At 39.0% G+C, this 18,476-nt stretch overlaps 1 protein-coding gene across 6 annotated transcripts in view; it reads right to left on the reverse strand.

Moving 5' to 3' along the window:
• The window catches only part of SATB1 (SATB homeobox 1), a 73,887-nt gene that overhangs the window by 12,983 nt on the left and 42,428 nt on the right, over positions 1–18,476 (reverse strand). For all 6 annotated transcript variants that reach the window (XM_041411516.1, XM_041411515.1, XM_041411519.1 and 3 more), the window contains one exon: positions 13,709–13,864. In XM_041411516.1, coding sequence (XP_041267450.1) covers positions 13,709–13,864 — 156 coding nt within the window. The remainder of the gene's footprint in view (positions 1–13,708; positions 13,865–18,476) is intronic.

Below are 18,476 nucleotides of genomic sequence, written 5' to 3' on the forward strand. Positions count from 1 at the left end.
GGGTTTCACAGAGGGTGACTGATAATATATATCAGCCCTTTATCTTTTATTTAAGCAGAAAGAAGTACTGATTTCACTGCAATATCAATGTGTCCCTTGAAAGTAAATACAACCCTAAATTCAACCACGACTCTTAACAGCCCACATTTATTTTTTCTTAAACATGCAATCAATTTTGTATGGCAGCTATATCTGCAGTTTAGTTAGAGAAGAGTCTTTAATAGAAAGAGCCTGGCAATTTTAAAAATCTTTTTTACTACTATCAATTTACAATGAACACCAAATGTTTATTACTACATTCCTTAAAGAGATTTAACATTTGCTTTGGGGGAAAAGACCTCCAGTAAAAGAGCCATTGGGCCAAAGTGTCACTTTTGTAATTACTTATATGTTAACTCATCATGTTGTTATATACATATATTTTTTAAAATATTATAATTTCCCAGATGGAGCAATTTAATTTCATGGCTTCTTGTCACATGTTTTTTTCTTTCCAGAATTCATTTCGGATCAGGGAAAGATCTACCACACATTGAGGAATCACAGGCGCACAGATATTTGGACTTCATTGTAAATGCAGTTCAGCTGACAAGATATTCCAACAAGTGACATCATTCCAAAACACACAGAGCTCAAATCCATTTTCAGACATTCCTTCAAATTTTCACAGCCTAACTAAAAGCTTTCATATAGACTTGAATTAGACATTTAAATATTCTGAGAAAATGTCTCATCTCTTGCAGTTAAGCTGGATTCTGTGGCTCTCAGTTTCACAGTGAAGAACACTTAATGCCTTCATAAAGCCAAGGGTGAAGGGAGTCTTAAGAAAATTGAAAAGAAACTTTTCTCTCACTTTCCTCCAGATTTTGTTAACCACAGCAAGTCAGAAAATTAATAACGTTCATTATCTCAAAACAGTTAAAAAAAAATCTTTAAAATCCACACCTGTGAGAGTTCAATGCCTCCCAGCAAATGAGAAGGGAGCAGACAGAAGCATGTATCTTGCCCATGGAAAAAGAAAGGCAGTGAAATCCTCAGAAAGCTAAAATACCCTTACTTGGAGAACAATTGCTTGCGGCAGAAACTTAAAATAATAGGAAAGCTGGATTAAAAGGGAAGCTGGAGAGATCAGGTTTCTCTCTCCTGGGTGGGAACCAACACAAGAGTGCTTCCAGGTAGTTTGCCATCAGGATGAGGTCAAGAACAGCCACAAGGGAAAAGTTCCTAGAGAGAGCAGTTCTTAGTGTTACAATTTTCCTCAATGGCCAAGAAGAGTGCCAGCCCAGCTGAGTCCCAGTCCCAGCTGTATTTCTAGACAGCAGTTTCAGCAGTGCCTTCTGTCCTTAAGTCAGGGACTGCAGGGAGCAGCACATGTCCTCTTGCCCTGAGCCCTCCCATCCTGTTCCTCAGGTAAAAAATATCAATCCCTTTAGACTCCTTATATAAAATAGGAGTAGCAAATGATGTATTGGAGGTGAAGCAAATTGGCTTCCTTAAAGCAAAAAAAAAAAAAAAAGAAACTAATTCAAGCCTTTCATAGGTTTTTTTTGTTTGTTTGTTTTGGGTTTTTTATTGTTTTTTTTTTAATAACTAGTCTTACATAAAGAGGGGGAACTTCCTGCATCGCATGCTACAGGTACTAAAGATGCTAAGCACCAGGCTCAGCAAAATAACCAGTCACTTGAGTAAAGCCACAGATGTTAACTGCTATGTGTGTCATTCTTGCTAAGTTCACGGAATTCTGCTAAGGACTTCTCAGTCCAAACATCTTTGCTTTACAAAGATTCTAGAAATCTAGTCATAAATATCATATATTTATATGCTTCTAAAATTCCATCCTGAAATAAGGGAGCATAACACTGCACAGGAATAAAAATGAGATGCCCCCTGAATAACAATGTGCTTTCAGATATAATCTGGCAGATTTGAAATTAGATAAATATTTGCAAATTGGAAATTTCCCCACTTAGCTAGCTGCATGCCTGCTCTAGTCTATTCAATAGATGCCAACAGTTCAGGCTAACACATAACCAAAAATCTGAAGTTTGACTTAGAGGTTGAATTTGAAGGAAAAAAAAAAGATGCAATGCGAAATTATTAGGAACAGCGAAATAAAAATTTATCTGGAACAAAATACCATCTCCTTTCTCACCTTGCACCTAGAAATCCTCCAACATTCTTTTAAGTGTAATGTGTTTTGAATTCCACAGCTTAGGGGAGAAAACACACATCTGTTATTTCTTACTCCTGCCTTTGCCCAGCAGCCATTCACCCGATTTGTAATTGGTCACTCCTTTAACAAATTACTTCTTGGACTGTTACTGTATATTTGTGCTTGCACAAGATGCCTTTATTCATGGCAGTTACATATTTAGCAGCTCTCGGTTTTTCAGCAGGAATTCTACCCTGTCATTTCCTGTTTAGTTACGGGTTGAGCTCGCCTTTGTTTTCTGTGCTGTTTACTTGGTACCCTGCTTCCCCCACAGCCGGGAACCACAGGCTGCTCGCTAACTCCTCAGCCTCCTCCTCGCCTCTGCCACCACAGCTTTGTTTTCTTTTATGCCCCTAGTTAACTCTCATACAGCTCACTCAAACTTTCCCCCTTTTTATTAATAGTAAAAACACTGATATACTCAATCTTCAAAAACCTCCTGAATTAGTATATGCTCACAGAAGGCACAAGCAACCTGAGAAATCAGAGTATGGCTCTTTTCCTGGCTAAATCTGTGTCACCATGCAGAGAAAGGAACAATGCTTCACCCTAAAAGCCAGCAGTGCTGGTGACCAGTCCAGCAAAGGCCAAGGGCATGGAGTGCCCACACTGTGCCCCACACACAAAGGAATACGTGTATAAAGTCATGGTGTGTGTGGGGATGTGCCTGGGGTGGGATTCCAGCAGGCAGGGGACAGGGGTAGGACAGGATAAAAAGGCAGATGGAGCAAAAGTGGGTGGTGAGGGTGTTTAAGGGACAGGAAGGGGTGGGAAAAGTCCAACGAGAACTTAAAGAGCCATATTGAGAGGAATAAGAGAAGGTGGTGAGATAAAAACAAAACAGAAGGTGAGGGTATAGAAAGCAGGAAGAGAGATTAAGAAAATCCATCCTGCCAGAAACAGCACCTCTTGTCAGGCAGACAGCAGGTGCTGCCTGGGGAAGAACTGATTCACACATCTGGAGTGTAGGAACCAGAACACCTCTACCTAAGAGAGAAAAACTAAAAATAAAAGGCTCAGAGGAGGTGGCAGAGGGTGCCATACTTTCTTCCTTTGGCAATCCAGTGCTTCCCAACTGCGTGACATTTTTTGAATAGCTTTCTGGAGAAATGAATGCTGTATTTCCAGATCTTTGCAAGAATCTTGACAGTTCATTTCAGCATTGCCTCATCCAATATGAACCCTTCCTGTCCTCCTCTTCATCTTACTTCAGACTTATTTTTCTGATATATGCAGCCACAGCACTTCCAGGGATTTGGCTGCTCCTCCAGAATAAGATTTTCACTTTTTTGGGGGCCTGCACGGATCCTGGGGGAGTCACTAATGGAGATGGCACTGCCATCAGTGAGGGACACTGATGGCACACCTGCACCAACCAACTCAGATCTGGGAAACTAGTTATGCAGTCAGAAATGCAGTCAGTAGTTGCTGGCCAACTGGTATGAGCATGGGTCTTTAACCTTGTCTGCAGCAGCCTGGGGGGTCATCAACACAGCCAAATTTCCTGCTACAAACTGCACCTTCAGTAGCTTTCAAAACCTGTCCTGTTCACCTTCATGTGACTGACTTCAAACTGAGTCTTAGCTCCCTGACTCTTGCACTTTCAATATTGCCACTGCATCACAAATCACTGCCAATGGATAAAACAACCTCTTACTAAAGCTACTTTATTTTTTTTTTTTTTTAAACCTCCCCTGGAAGCCTTATTACAGATTAGATTTGATGAATTTATATCCCATGTACTGCTCCACTCCTCCTGCCTGACAATACCTGGAACAGTTTTCGGAGAATCTGCTCAGTTCCATTCTGCACACTTACTTTTTTTTTTCCTTGCTGCAAAAATTATTTTAGAGTCTTATAATTAAAACTTTCAAAATAGCATAGATTTTTTCTCTGTGTAGGTAAACTAGCCAACTGTGATCTACTAAAGAGTAGATGGTTAAAAAAAACCACCTTACCAAGTACTGATGGCTGTTTAATTAGGGAAAGCTGAACAATTTACCTGAAAAAATGAACTTATGAAAAAACCCAAAACAATTTACAGAAATTTCTAGTTTCCTAAAAAGTGTTTGCATAAGAAAATATTTAATTTTTCATAATCTGTTTTCAAAATAAATATGGGAATGTTTTAATAAAAATATGATCAATTTTCCATTTCCAAAAATTTCTAAAGACTTTGAGGATTCTTTTTTAAAAATAATCTTTTCCCAAAAGGAAGAGGTACAGGGAAGGGTTAGCAGGGAGACAAAATCCATGGTGAAAAACTTTGCCAGAAAATTTTATTTCTGTTAAATTTAGGTAGCAGTGAAGGCTACATTTTGTGGTTAGAAGCTCTTCTTAAAGTGAGGTGTTTGCTGGCATGTTATTTTGAAAACCAGCACGGTAGGATCACTTCTTTAATAAATGGGCATAAACTCCAGAGATTAGAAAGTCTCAGAGTGAGTGACAAACCCCTGTGCGGTATCTGATTTCTTTGCCAAAACAGGGTAGGTTTTTAATAAAGGTCAAAGACAAATAATCTCCAAAGACAGCAGTGTCTCTTCCCCCTGTATGTTTACTCTTTTATTTCACCCCTTTACAGCTAAAGGCAGACCTTAACACACACTGACACACAAAAGGAAACAACAACCAAAGAGGAGGGGAAAAAAAAAAAAAGCCTGAAATTTTAGTTACACCACATGTGGTTTTCATTTGTGAAAAATGAACAAGCTGTTTGTGGTTAAACTGTCTAATCTGCTGTTATCAATCTAGCACTGCATTCAAGATTTACAGGATACATCAGCTTCTGTGCCACATTAGCTGTAAAAGGGAGAGGGGGTGGGAGGAAAAAGGAGGAGGAGAGAGTTTATCCTGAGGAATAATATTTCCAATGCAGCCACACTCACACTACATCTGGTTGTGCTGGTAGCGGCAGTTAAATTGAAATATTTCACAGCGTGTGTCAGAAACATGCAGAATGGTAATTATGACAGATCTGATTAAGCCTGAGTGCCACTAGCTCCCTGGCCAGCTCCGGTTGTGCAGGTGTGACCTTGTGCGTGCCTGCGTGTGTAAATAAAATTAATTACAAGCGAGAGGGCGAAGGCTTCGGTGACATCACAAAGCGGAGAAACTCCCAAGGGGGAGACCTAATGGAATATTTTCCCTCAGTCTAATAATACAGTTCATATTGACTTGAGGTAATTAGTGGGATCATTAAAGCAGTTTTCCCGGCGTATTTGGCTGCCTGATCAGATTAGTGAAAATGTTCTTCAGAACAAGCCCTGTGTGGTCTGCCAGAGAAGGAGGAAATAAAAAGCAACAAAGCATATTTTGGAATGATAAGCAGCGCTGGACTTTTTTCACAGCATTTTGCAGGGCCAGTCCCAGGAGCCTGGGTGCCTGACTCTCCTGACCAGTTCGATCTTTCATCCCAGGTGCACATGCTCCTGCTGCACGTCACCTGAGACTTTTTAATTTTTGTTCTTCTATACTTCAAAACTATGCCATTCCTACCCCTCAATGCTTGTGGGATCGCAAGCCCTAGAAGAAATACATTAAGATAACTGAGGGAAGGAAGAAGAATAATAAATGTGATCAGACCCTCCCCACTTCTCCCCAAAAGTCTTACAGATGACTGAAGGACTGGTTTGAAAATCATTAATGTTTTCATTTCCTAATGAGCTTACCCCAGCAGAAGAAAAAGGGGGGAAAAAAGCAAGAAGTTTAACTATGATATAAAGTCTTCCACAGTAACAGAACACAGAGCCCTAATCAAGAAATGGACCATTTGTTTAAAAACAGTCTATTGAGCATGCTCTACCTTGCAAATGGAATATGCCAAGCTCTGTCACAGATGGCAAGCTTTGACAGTTCCCATCCGTAGCGTCGATACTCGACAGTTCAGCACAAGATCAGTGACATTCTGTCTCATTAGAGCCACGCTAATTATCACAGCTAGTTTCAGGGGAAACCATGTGTTGCAATGGTCAATTTGAAGGAGTCTGTGCATCAACAAACTGGTAATAAGGATCAGACACCTTATTATATGACAGCATGCTGCCTATGATCTGATTTACTGAATCAGAGGTACTGAGGCAACACTGAAGCCTGATGGGTTATGGAATTGCATGTACACAATGAGCAGCTGAAATATGCTTTAAAAATAAAAGGGAGCTATGTAGAAACAATACAAATAAAAAATTTAATATGGTAAAATTATAACATGGAGTTTTTTCATTTGACATTAAGACATGCAGAGATGTTAGAGATCTTGTCAGCCAGTTTTATCTTTAATCAAATCATATAAGATAAATAATTCAAAATGAAAACTGTAAAATTATGGATTATGCTAAATTATAATTCATTCCATACTCTGATTTTTCAGTTTCAATAACATGTAGCAAACATTCCTTATGTTGTGCCGTCTTGATGCTTTAACATAATTTTATATTTTGTAAAGAGCTTTCTCTTTTTGGCTCTCTTTTTTCATTTGTACATTTAATGACTTAAACTTGTACTTCTCCTAGTTTCTCTCACTCATTTATGCTCTTTCCACCAGACAAAAACCATCCAACCAAACCCCCCACTCTGCTGTTTCTGGACACCTGCGGGCCACATCCTGCCAGGCACTCAGCGGTCCCAGCGCCTCCCAAGAACGCGCCACAGGCTGCGGCCGCGAGAGCGTTAAGCATTAACTCCCAACCAGAGCAGGGCAGGTGTGCACCATATCCCTCCAGGGAAGCTCTCCTCAGGGCTCAAATATGCTCCATCTCCTGAAGCTGCTACCAGTCCTTTAAACGGCAGCATTTGAACAGCTCCTGCTGCCACCGGTCTGGCTGGGAACCTCCAGCCTCAGCTGATTCGACCCCACGTGTAAAGCATGCTCAGGAAGCACTCTTTTTCATCAGTGTGTCAACAAATCTAGCCTCTGCCTAACGTGTTGAAAGGGCTACCTGGCTCCAAGGAGGTGTTTGAAGAGGTCAATAGAATCCTCTTACCAATTAAGTATTCTCTGTACCTGTTTCTTTTTTCTTATGTTTTTTTTTTAATTTATTTCAGGTTTTAATGCCTTTTTCTCCCTCCTCTATGTAGATTTAATGGGCAATTACATGCTGATGTGAACCACCTTGAAGATTTTAAGGTTGTTTCTCTTCAATGCATCTTTGTTGATTCTTGAAGCTACTGTCTATTCATTATTAGGGGGAACCCAAGGCTCACTGAAGTCAAGCCACTCCACCAAAGCCATACCAATAATGTGGGATACAGTCAGGATCAATGCCAGCCTTTCTTGGGTCTACCGTAATCAAGAGGTAAGAGAGTCAACTAAACTCAATTTTTCTACTCCCTTTCTGAGAAGTTTGTTTTTTTGTTGGTTTTTTTTTTTTTTTTTTTTTTTTTTTTTTTTTTTTTTTTTTTTTTTAAGCTATGGAAATTTCCTGAGATTTTTACCTTTATTTCTGAGAGAAGATGTTGTAAGAGAGACTAGGACATGGGGCAGAGGGAGGACATGGAACATTCATTTTTTTTTTCCCCTACCAGAAACCTGAAAATCTTTTTTCCTCTGACCTGGGCAAGACAGAACACACTATGACTCCGTAACTCGATATTTTGTGAAAGAAACAAATCAGCTCTATCTGCCAAGTTTCACAGTTTCACTGAATGACATGCCGCTTTATGGGGCAATTTCTTGATCACATGCAAAAGCCCATCTTGCTTTCTCAGTTCACACTCTTCCTCTTGCATCCCTGCTGACACCCGATCCCAGCCCGACTCCTGCTGCTCATGGCACCTCTTCAACTGCCAGAGCAATCACCCCCAGGCAAAGAGGGGGGAGGAAAACAACATTAAAAATAATAAAAAATAGATGTTGTGTGTTTTTGCAGCTAATGTTTTCTAACTACCGTATCTCGCCTTTGCACCGGGGTGAGGGGTTTATTTCCAGGTGGACCTGTGAAACAGCAGACCTCAGAGTACATTGTGTTTCCACCTCTCGTCTCCCTGTGCAGCATCCCTCCCTGCTCCACAGAGAATCCATTGTACACTGAGGTTGGGGGGGAGAGGGGGATGGGGAAGGAGGTTTTTAAGCCAAGATTTAAACCCAGGAAGTGACTCAGCTGCTCTGAGGGAGACAAAGGCAGGAGAGAACTTGACTGAGATCAGGGTGATGGGCGAAGGACCGAGCCCCCTCCTGCCCTGCAGGTTGCACCCCTCTGGGCAGCCTGAGGTGCAGTGCCCTGAGGAAACAGCTTTGGAAATAAATTTCAAAATCCCCTCCTAAAGCCACATTGTTACCAGAGGGTTACTCTTGGTAATAAAAAGGTTTCTTTTCCTCCAGCTGGAAAATAGTTGAATAGATTGTTCTATATCTGCGGTAATGGCATGTTACATCTCTGTGCCAGATCCACAATACCGTGCTTGTTCAGTGTGGGAAGCTGTTTAAAAATGACTTTCCTATTAGAGTATATAGCTTAGTCTCTAGATGGAAAAAGCCAGATCAAAGATATAGCATTTATAAAACTGCTGGTTAAAAAGATAAAAGTGAGATAACAGACATCAGTTCTTCACTATAAATCTCTAGGTTTACTACAACATTAAAATTTCCAGTAAAAGCAGGGTTTTATATACCTGAACTCTAATGGCCTATTCTGAAAATATTTATGTCAGGAAAAGCATGGTATTTGCATGCCAAAAGCATTTTTAGTGCCAATGTTTAGCATTCCCTTCCCATTTAACTCCTTCCCATCTACTCATGAGTGCTAGATGCTCTGCCTAGTACCTACCGGTCGGATCTCCTCATGCAGCCTCCTGGAAGAGAACACTCTGGGTGCATACAAAGGCAAAAAGTCAAACCCTTCTAATTAAATAGCCACTGCATGAAATACTTGTCTGATGGCTCAGGATGGAGTCTGTAGCACAGTCTGAAAACCATGATTTTACCTCCACACTTTGTACGTGAAACTACTACTAATCAAAGCGAAAGACATGGAAGAACAGGAAACTGGGCAACACAACACAACAGCTCAGAAGTAACAGGTCAGAACTACATCATTAGATCAGGTTTCTGGAGGTATAAGTAGTACTCCATTAGATTTATTTTAAAATCAAAGCATGATTCTGTGAGAACCAAGTGTCTCACCCTCCACATACAGGCATTTTCATTCGGTGAGAAGGGAGGGCATTTGGCACCCATGGGTGCCATAAAGAGCCATCGGCAGTATTGACTGCAGAAGAGTATTGATTTCACCTATTTATTTCAATAAGAATTAAACTTATTTAGGCAAATAATGCAGGCTAGCAGCCTGAAACTGTAGTGCATGGGACTCTCAGAGGTACAGAGCTTAATATTACTGCAGTTTTTGCAAACTGTAATTTCCTAAATTTAAGAAAGCTTTAGCAATTTAACCTGATTTTCAGCAAAGTATTGCTTTCTTCCCTGCTTCATACTAGCACATGCGAGCCACAGCTTTTCAGGATAAGCTGTAACATAAATCTAACTTCTCAGAACATAGCAAACATACAGAAACGCTACAAGTCTCTACCTACCTTATATCTCAGGGCTCTTAGGTATGGGGGTTTTGTTTGCTTGTTTATCTGTTTTTGTGGAATAAAATTAGATTTCAGCATCTGTCACCACCAAGGAAAACTCATCCCTGGCTCCCACATGAGAACATTGTAACCACTGCAGAGTTACTGAACCATGGTATCTTAATGATCATTATACAAATCAACTTTTTTTTTTTTTTTTTTTAATAACAAAATTAAGAATGTGCTTCCATAAATACTCAAATCAGACTTTCAGGTTACAAATTTAATAAAAACCCAATATGATGAAATTGTAAAAGTAATGCCACAAAATTTTATGTGTGGATTCTTTTAATTTAGAGTTATTCAGGTGTGCTGATTAAGTTTTAGCAAAAAATACTGTTGGCATTGCCACTCTGCCATTAGGAATCAACAACCTGCGGGAAGAGACAAAACATTTGGTAAACTTTTCTGTCTTCCTTTTGTGTACATTTTGCAAAGCTTTCTTTTCAAGATAATCTTAAAAAAGCCCCATGCAGGCCTATTAGAAAGACAACCTACTATAAAAACACAAGATTTTAAACACGGACATTAGGTGCTTTGCCAATTAAAGTTCTAAAACTCCCTGAAGATATGATGAATTCCAGGAATTTGAATTGTAGTATCTTCCTTAGCTCCTCAGTATAATCATAGTAACCTTTGAAGTGTATATTTTGAATTTAACAGATTTTTAATTTATTCTGTAGATAATATATTGATCCTTAAAAACATAGAAGCTTAAAAACCATATAAAAACCATACAGAAACATTCCTGTATGGGAAAAGAACTCAACAATTCAAAGAATGTCCTAGCTGTGTCCCGAAACCCATTCAAACCCACATACCAGATAGGCCCTTTCCTTTGGGAACACCAACAAACTGCCAGCAAAGTGCACCATGAAACTTCAAGCAGGCAAATCATCCCCCACTTGAGTCAGCAAATGAACTCTCTTAACAACGCTGCAACCTCGGTCTGATCCCACAACCTTGGCCACAGCAGGCCCCAGCTGCTCTGTTGAGCATCATGTCCACATGCGGATGGTCCTCCACAACTCAGGAGGATTTAAAAATAAAACTGTTAATCAACACATTATTTTCTAATATGTTTCGTCCAGACTTTTCACTGTAATGAAGTGATTATCCCAGGATTTCCAGTTCCACTCTTGCCAAAGGCACTAACACAGAGCTAGGGAAGATGCTTGTTTTTTACCTTGGCGCTACCCAAATAGAAACTCCTGTAGCGCATCATTTAGTAGCAATTCTGTACAAAGTGCTCTAGTCAGCAGAACATTATCTGCAGTCTCCTGGCTCAGGCAAGTCCAGCCATCTTGCAGATGCTGGCTGCTTAGACATCCAATCTAATGTTGCCCCAAATCAGTTTATTAAGGAAAAAAAAAAATAAATGGCAAGGATTTCCAGGCCTTTGTCCCTTCACAGAGCTGGTTTAGGTCACATATGGTTATACACCACAACTCCAGACTGGACTCAGAAATTAATTTTTTTATATCCAAAATGAGATAAAATCAGCAATGTTCAATTTTAGCAATTTTTAAAACCAAAAATGTTAATCAACACATCATTTTCTAATATGTGTCCTTCACACTTTTCACTATAACTTGGGTTATCTCATGATTTCCAGTTCTGAGTATGGAATCAATATCTCCAAATTGAAAAAAATATCAGAAAGAGATCTCTCTCAAGAGAGGTTCTCATAGAGAATATGTTTGAACGAGCCTCTTTTATGCACAAAGGAGACTTTTTTGCCCCCAAGAAATGTTTACTTGTACCACTGAAGAGCTCCAATGAAGAATATTTTACAATACATGCACCTCCTTTAGTATATGTGGCAGTGCTACAGAGTCAAAGATTTTTACTTGGGTTACTAGCAGCCTGCTAGTTCGAGAAGACACAGCACATCCTAGTCTACCTAGGAGGTTACTCCTGCAAAGCAGCTTTCTAGTACCAATGACATTCTAACTATAGTCCTGAAAGCTTGCTCGACATAAATTAACATTGCTGAAATTGGTGAGAAAAATAATCCCTGGGAACACAGGTATAATCACCAGAGTAAAATAGAAAAGAACTATGTGTTTGGTGTTGTTTTCTGTACTTAGTAGCAAAGTTTGTACAAGAATCTAAATTTTATACCAATGCTCAAATAAACCTGCACTGCATCCTCTGAAAGCTTTCAGGCTTCATTTTGATTGCCTGTCCCTTTGAAAGTCAGCACTGAAAGAGCTGACCCACCTAGAAATTTTAAGGCTTTGCACTTAAATAAATACACTATTGCACAAATCAGATCAGAATAAAATTATGTGGGCTGACTGACTGGCTTCATACCTTACTTTTACAGAAGACTGCAGTAGAAAGGGGAAGGTGCAGAAAACGGACAGTTGCCTAACCCCAAGTTTTGACATGTAAATAAAGACATCTGAGGAGCACACAGGTTGGAAGCTGCTGTAACATTCTATCATAATTAGAAACATTTCAAGAGCTCTGTAATTTCCAATCAAAATTACAGTAATTTCTGATATACAAGCCATGATTCATGACAGAATTTTTACATTCCATGGGAGATTATAGTGGCCTGATGTATGACACACTGAGTACAGCACTAACATAAACAATTCAGTTTAATGTTTAAACAGCACTTGGTGTTTAGAATCCCACAATAAAAGAAACATATTATTGTTGAAATTATCACTTTGACAGTGATTGAAGGGTAGGCAGGCATGTGGCCTATAAAGCTATAATTTTTACAGTCCACAGCTTGAGTTTAATCATTTTGATACAACATTTCCAAAATATCCCTTTAAATTCTCCTTGCACCATATAAGTTAAGAGACAACATCCTTTCTGTACAATGAAGTGCACTCCAAAATGTGAACAGTGCAGAAGTCAAAAGTTAAAGCCCTGTTAAAAAGAAAACCAGCACTAAAATGCTGATGGCCCAAGAAACATCAGTCTAACTGAGCTTCACTAGCTTTCCCTGGAAGATGATGAATTTTTCTATGAAGTTGTTTTACAAAAATAAAGAAGTAGTGATTAAGTGGATTTAACCCTTAATCTAATATGAAAATTCAACATTTGATTTCTTTCAAGCTTTTGTCTAACTATATTCTTTCTCATTTTCCTCTATGTTTTTCCTTTACTTCTTGAGTACATTCTCACTTAAATCAATGCATTTGCATACTCCAGTGATGTTTCTCAGAAGACATGTCATTTATGATAATCACACCCAACAAGTGCTTGCTGATTTCCCTCTTGCCACTAAACTTAACAGAAAATCTTCAGTTAAAGAAAAGAGAATAGGAAACCACAAAACAAAGGCTTAAAACTGAATATGCAACATATATGTATCATGCAAGCAGGTAACCAAGCAGACATTGTGTTCCACAAAATTATACATATTTTCTCAGCTATAACTTGTAGAACTGTAATTTTTTGGGGGGTCTTTTTTTGTTGCTTTTCTTTTTTCTTTTTTTTCCCTTTTTTTGACAGTGCACCTCTCATGCACAGTCTCACAAGTGGGTCTGACTAAATTTTGTTTTTGGAAAAAACCAGCACCCCAGTATTCCTCATTGCAGTACATGTAATTGCAAAACACCAAAGCCTCAAGATGAATTTGGCAGCAATATCCAGATCTTGACCACAGCTTTTGCCACATCCACACCAGCTAAGAAGTGATGAACCTGTTGCCTCCTGAGCCACCAAGATCCATAGGCACAAAGGAAAGGTGTCTGGCTGGTGGGGAAAAGGGAGTGAGACATCTCAGGAAGCTGCTTGTCTACCCTGTCTGGGGAACCAGAAGTTACCTCCAGACTCAGCAAGGAGTTCTGAGTTTTTGTACTGGGCTGGTACACTGACCCAGCTACCCGTTTTAAATCACATAGAAACTGATCTGGGGGAATAATTGCACAGGACATGGAGCTCTTTGAGCCCTGGGAATTTTACCTGGCTTTTGGTTGCCGCAACCTTCGCAAACAGTGCTTGGGACACCTTAGCTCTCTTCATTTCCTGCTGAATCTCATCATAAATGGAAGCATTAATGTTCATGGAATTGTTTTCTGGTTTTCCATTCCTCTCTGTAGCAATAGTAGCAGTTTTGACCTAGAAAATATGAGATGTTTTTCATTATGAAAAAGTTATTTTCCTCTCTTTCCCTCCCTAAGTAGTTCCCCTTTGCATTTTATTCCTTTTATCCAATCATTCTCTGATATTCTTTCTGCATTTTGCAGAATAAACATTCTAAGTTATCTATGGTTCCAGCAACTGGGAAACAGGAAAATTCAGTGCATTGTAACAGGCGAGTGCATCTGAAATACGAGTTCCCATTAACAGACCACTGCAAATTTCAATGTCATAAATTAGGTGGAAACCTGTCAAACAGTCTTGTAGAGACCTGTGAATCCTTACATGATTTCTTTGCCACACACAAATTAAATAAAAATTGCAAGTGCAACATAAAAGACTCTCTAATGAAATAGAAATCTGACAGATATATCTTGATTCATGTCTTATGCCCAGTACACTCAAATGCATGATAATGTTGAAAAGTTGTGGCTTTAGATTGAATTTTTAAAAGTTTATCTTATCAGTTTGGTTCCTAAGCAGTTTTTTAGACACCATTTACAATAATGCATACTTTAACCACTCCTTCTTGAAACCAAGATAGGACTTTCTTAAAGCTACTGATTCTAGTAGTATCTCACTTACATACATCAAATATTTATTCTTCTTGCAGTCCAGATTAAATAAACACCAAACATGTAAACAAGACAGAATTATTACAGTACCACCTTTATGCTGCATCTGCAGCATTAAGGAAAATAACAAAAAAATACATCAGTAGCGACATGATGTGCAGGAGACTATCCTTTCCTTCATCCTCTGGAAATGATGGAAGTGATGTTTCAACACCAAGCATCATCCCACCAAGGTTAGACTGCAGTTTCTGCAATATCAGTTGAGAGGTACAAAAAATCAGCAGGTACTCAGCTTATCCTACAATATTCTCAGTAGTTAAGGACAACATCTGTCTTTAGCAGTTACTCTTGCAAGGCTTGCTCAAGATTAGTGGACCTAATGGGCCACTAATCCTAAAGTGGATTAGAAGAAAGGAAAACTGGATTTCTGCCAAGAACCCACAAGGTGATGATGTACACAAAATCAAACTTTAAGATTTCAATTCAAACATACTGATTCATACTGAGGTTATTGAGACCTGAATTAATTTGGTTGTTCTGAAGTTACACAGCTAGTTTAACACAGTCATTCAGCCTAATTCTAGATCTAATGGACAGAGCCTGGAACTTCCAGAAGGTGATTCAGCCTACTCTCAAGTACGTGTCTAAACCCACACTTTCACTATCAGTTTGATCCAGTGCAAGTCAGCATGTTCCTGTGCTCTGAAGTCCCTTGAGGTTCAAAAGGAAATCATGACAACATGATAATTCATCTTCTAATCTCACTCTCTATGAGCTTTCATATGTCACAGGTCTCACAATATGGGAGTTGAAGGCTTTGGATGAGAGATGTACTTAGGCAAATCAGCAACCCATTTTTCCTAGAAATGCCATGCTCAGTTTGTGTTAGCTATCATCCATAGTGCTTTTAATATAACATAATCTAGCCCAGAAACTGGGAGGGCATGCTGCTTTTGCTGAATGTGATTTGTCCATCAAGCTTTTCAGGAACTGGTCTAACACACGCCCATTAACTACAAGGGGCAAAATTTGAGAAGAACAAGGTGTCCACAAGCACTTCCCCTTGCCCCCATTCTGGCAGGCATTAGCACTTTCTGGTGTCTAAAAACAAGGGTTCTAAGTAAAAATGGAAATGGAAAAAAATCCCAGATTGTGGCATACAGTTAATCATGTGATTTTTTTTTTCATCTGAAAACAATTAGTGCTTTGCAGTCATACCCTTTTCTGCAGTGTGATATTTTACCAGTGACATTGCAGAAGAGAATGGCCAAGCCTGGACCAAAAGCTACTCAGAAACATTTGAGGCACCTGGCAGCAGGGAGTGAGGATCAGCACCACAAAACTCTTTCCTTCCCGCTGCAGAGCAGGAAAAGGTATGCCTCACACCAGACAAATCACTACAGGGAGCAGGTGCATCTCCTGAACATCATACAGTGAAATAATTTAAAAATACAAAATCAGTGGCAATTTTATAACCTTTAAATAAGAAGGGCATGCCAGAAGATAACTGACAATTGGTGGGGATGTTAAACATACAACTGAAGACAGACTTATTTCTGTACATGTAAAAATCAGCCTAAGCTAAATTAGAGAATGAAGAAGCAATGGCTTTGTCAATATGCCTTCCTGAACCTTGGGTTTAAATTTTGGGAAAAAAATTTCAATCCTTCTCCCCAAAAATAATTTTAACTTGTAACTAATCTTTGAAGGACCCAAGGGGAAGATGAGAAGATTAAGGTATTCAGTTAGCATACACAAGTCTTTTGGGAAGGAAACACTTTGCTCTTGTGATCTTGATCAAAATGTGTCTCTTCTGCAAGCACACTGCCTTTTTGATTGCTACTGAGCTTCAAAGGACAGCTTCATGTTGTAGCAGTACTTCACAGATCACTTAACTGAGCTATGAACATGCAGACCATCAAAAACAATCACACACCATGCTGTAGACATAATTTAAACTATGCTACTCGGTCCACACTTCTCAATGTCCAATTTAATACGGATATGCATTTAACCCAAGGGAATTACTGAAAATCCTTATTCTCGTTTGCAAATCACATCTGTCTTTATACAGGTACAATAAATTCAACAGCATCTAATATGTCATCAAAGTTAAAACAAACAAACAAACTCCTATTGCCTTCTGTTGGTATTTAATTAGGGAACACTAATTGAATTCAGAAAACACTAATATCTGAATCAAAAAGCAGTATTAGCCCAAAGATATTCAGGGGAATAAAGTCTTAAAGTTATAAAATGATGGGTTGGGGGATTACCAAGAGTTGTGATTTGCAGTCATACCCTCTCCCTCTCCAATTCACTTCATTGGCCAAGTATAAAAATTCTTCTCCTGTGTCTTAATAATTTCTTTTCAATGATCAGGTGTAGACTCTGGCTGGTCTAGATAGACTATTGGTCTGTTCTGGTCTGATGAATTCCATGCAATAATGCCAATTAACCTCTTGGAGAATATCCATACATATAACTGTTTCATAATTTATACATAAGCAGCATCTAGGCTGTTGTGTTGAATTTAGAATTGAGTTCAAGACAGAGGCTCTTTGAAGATGGGTTGAAAAAACATCCTCCTCCTCAAAAAGCCCAACAGAAAACAAAAAAGCTCTCAATGGTGCAACTTCAGGACTTGGGAGAGGAGGTGGAAAAAGTATTCATTTTGGAGAGAAAAACAAAACAAAACATAATCTCTCATCCACACTTAAGCACAACCTCCCACCCCACCCACACCTACAGCCACATTTTCTGTTTAGGAAAGAAACCACAGATCAGCTAATTTCTTTTTTTTTTTTTTTTTTTGACAGTAACCAAATTTTGCAAATACTAACTGAAGAGGGGAGCATTATTTTACAAATGTAAAACACACTGAGAATCAGGAATTCATTTGGCCATCTTCCTATCACCAATCAATCTAGTCTTCTAAGAATACTTGAAAAAAAATAACATATCCATCTCCTGGCCTACCCAGATATATCTTCTCGTCAAGACTGATTACAGCAGCAAGAAGTTCTGGATTAATTCAATTTTCCTAAAAAAAGAGTAAGTTGTCATAAAAGGACTAACCAGCATGAAGAGGTTTTCACCAACATGGAAGCTCATTCCTTCCCCATCAAAACTGAAACAAAAAAATCTTATATAACACATTCTCATAACTACTGTTTTAGCTTGGGAACAAAAATCTTCTTTAATCCTGGTTTAGCTTTTAATATTACATTGTACATTAAAATTCATAAAGTAGTTCATTCCAGGCAAAACAAACTACTTTTCAGTTCTGCTCTGCAAATAGCAGAGGAGGTAGAATAAATGCTGTTGCTTTCAGAACAGCTTTTATCAGGACAAGGTTTACTACTCCATTATTACAGTGGCGCCTGGAAGTACAGTTATAGTTAAGTGTCAGGGTTTCCATTAACTCTCATCCATGGTGGTTTTTGTGGGGGTGGGAGGAGAGGACTGCATTTATGATTTTGTTCATTTTACTTTCATTAAAATGCAACTTGGCACAAAGATTATCAACTTAAATCTAAAATTTTGCCAACTTAAAAATTTTGCTGGTGGTGATACATGGCACATGCATATGGGACTAGGACTCCACCACAAAGTTCCAAGGAAGCTGTTATCCATAACTCCTTGCAATGGAGATTCACTGGTCCTCAAACACGATCAAAGCAGTGCTCTCCTAGATACCATCCTTTCAAGAGTAACATCCTATCTCTGACACCCAACCCACAATTGCTTTAACTTGAAGGAACTGTAATTCATCTACAGTCAGAGAGGCCAGGATTGTATTTATGAGATGAAGGTTTTGGTCAATGAGTACCTAGAACCATGAATCATGCAAGTTTTTGGGTACTTCTTAAAACATTGCCTTGTTAAAATAATATTCTGCTCTTGACATCACACACTCTATTTTTACACAGGATGATAATGGGCCCCAGGGTTAACACAAATTTTCTTTGGGGAATATGGGTAGCAAGAAAGATTTCTTCCTTGGCTCAGGAGAA

This window comes from Onychostruthus taczanowskii, unplaced genomic scaffold (genome assembly GCF_017590055.1).
Source record: "Onychostruthus taczanowskii isolate IOZ18803 unplaced genomic scaffold, ASM1759005v1 scaffold36, whole genome shotgun sequence".
Classification (NCBI taxonomy): Eukaryota; Metazoa; Chordata; class Aves; order Passeriformes; family Passeridae; genus Onychostruthus; species Onychostruthus taczanowskii.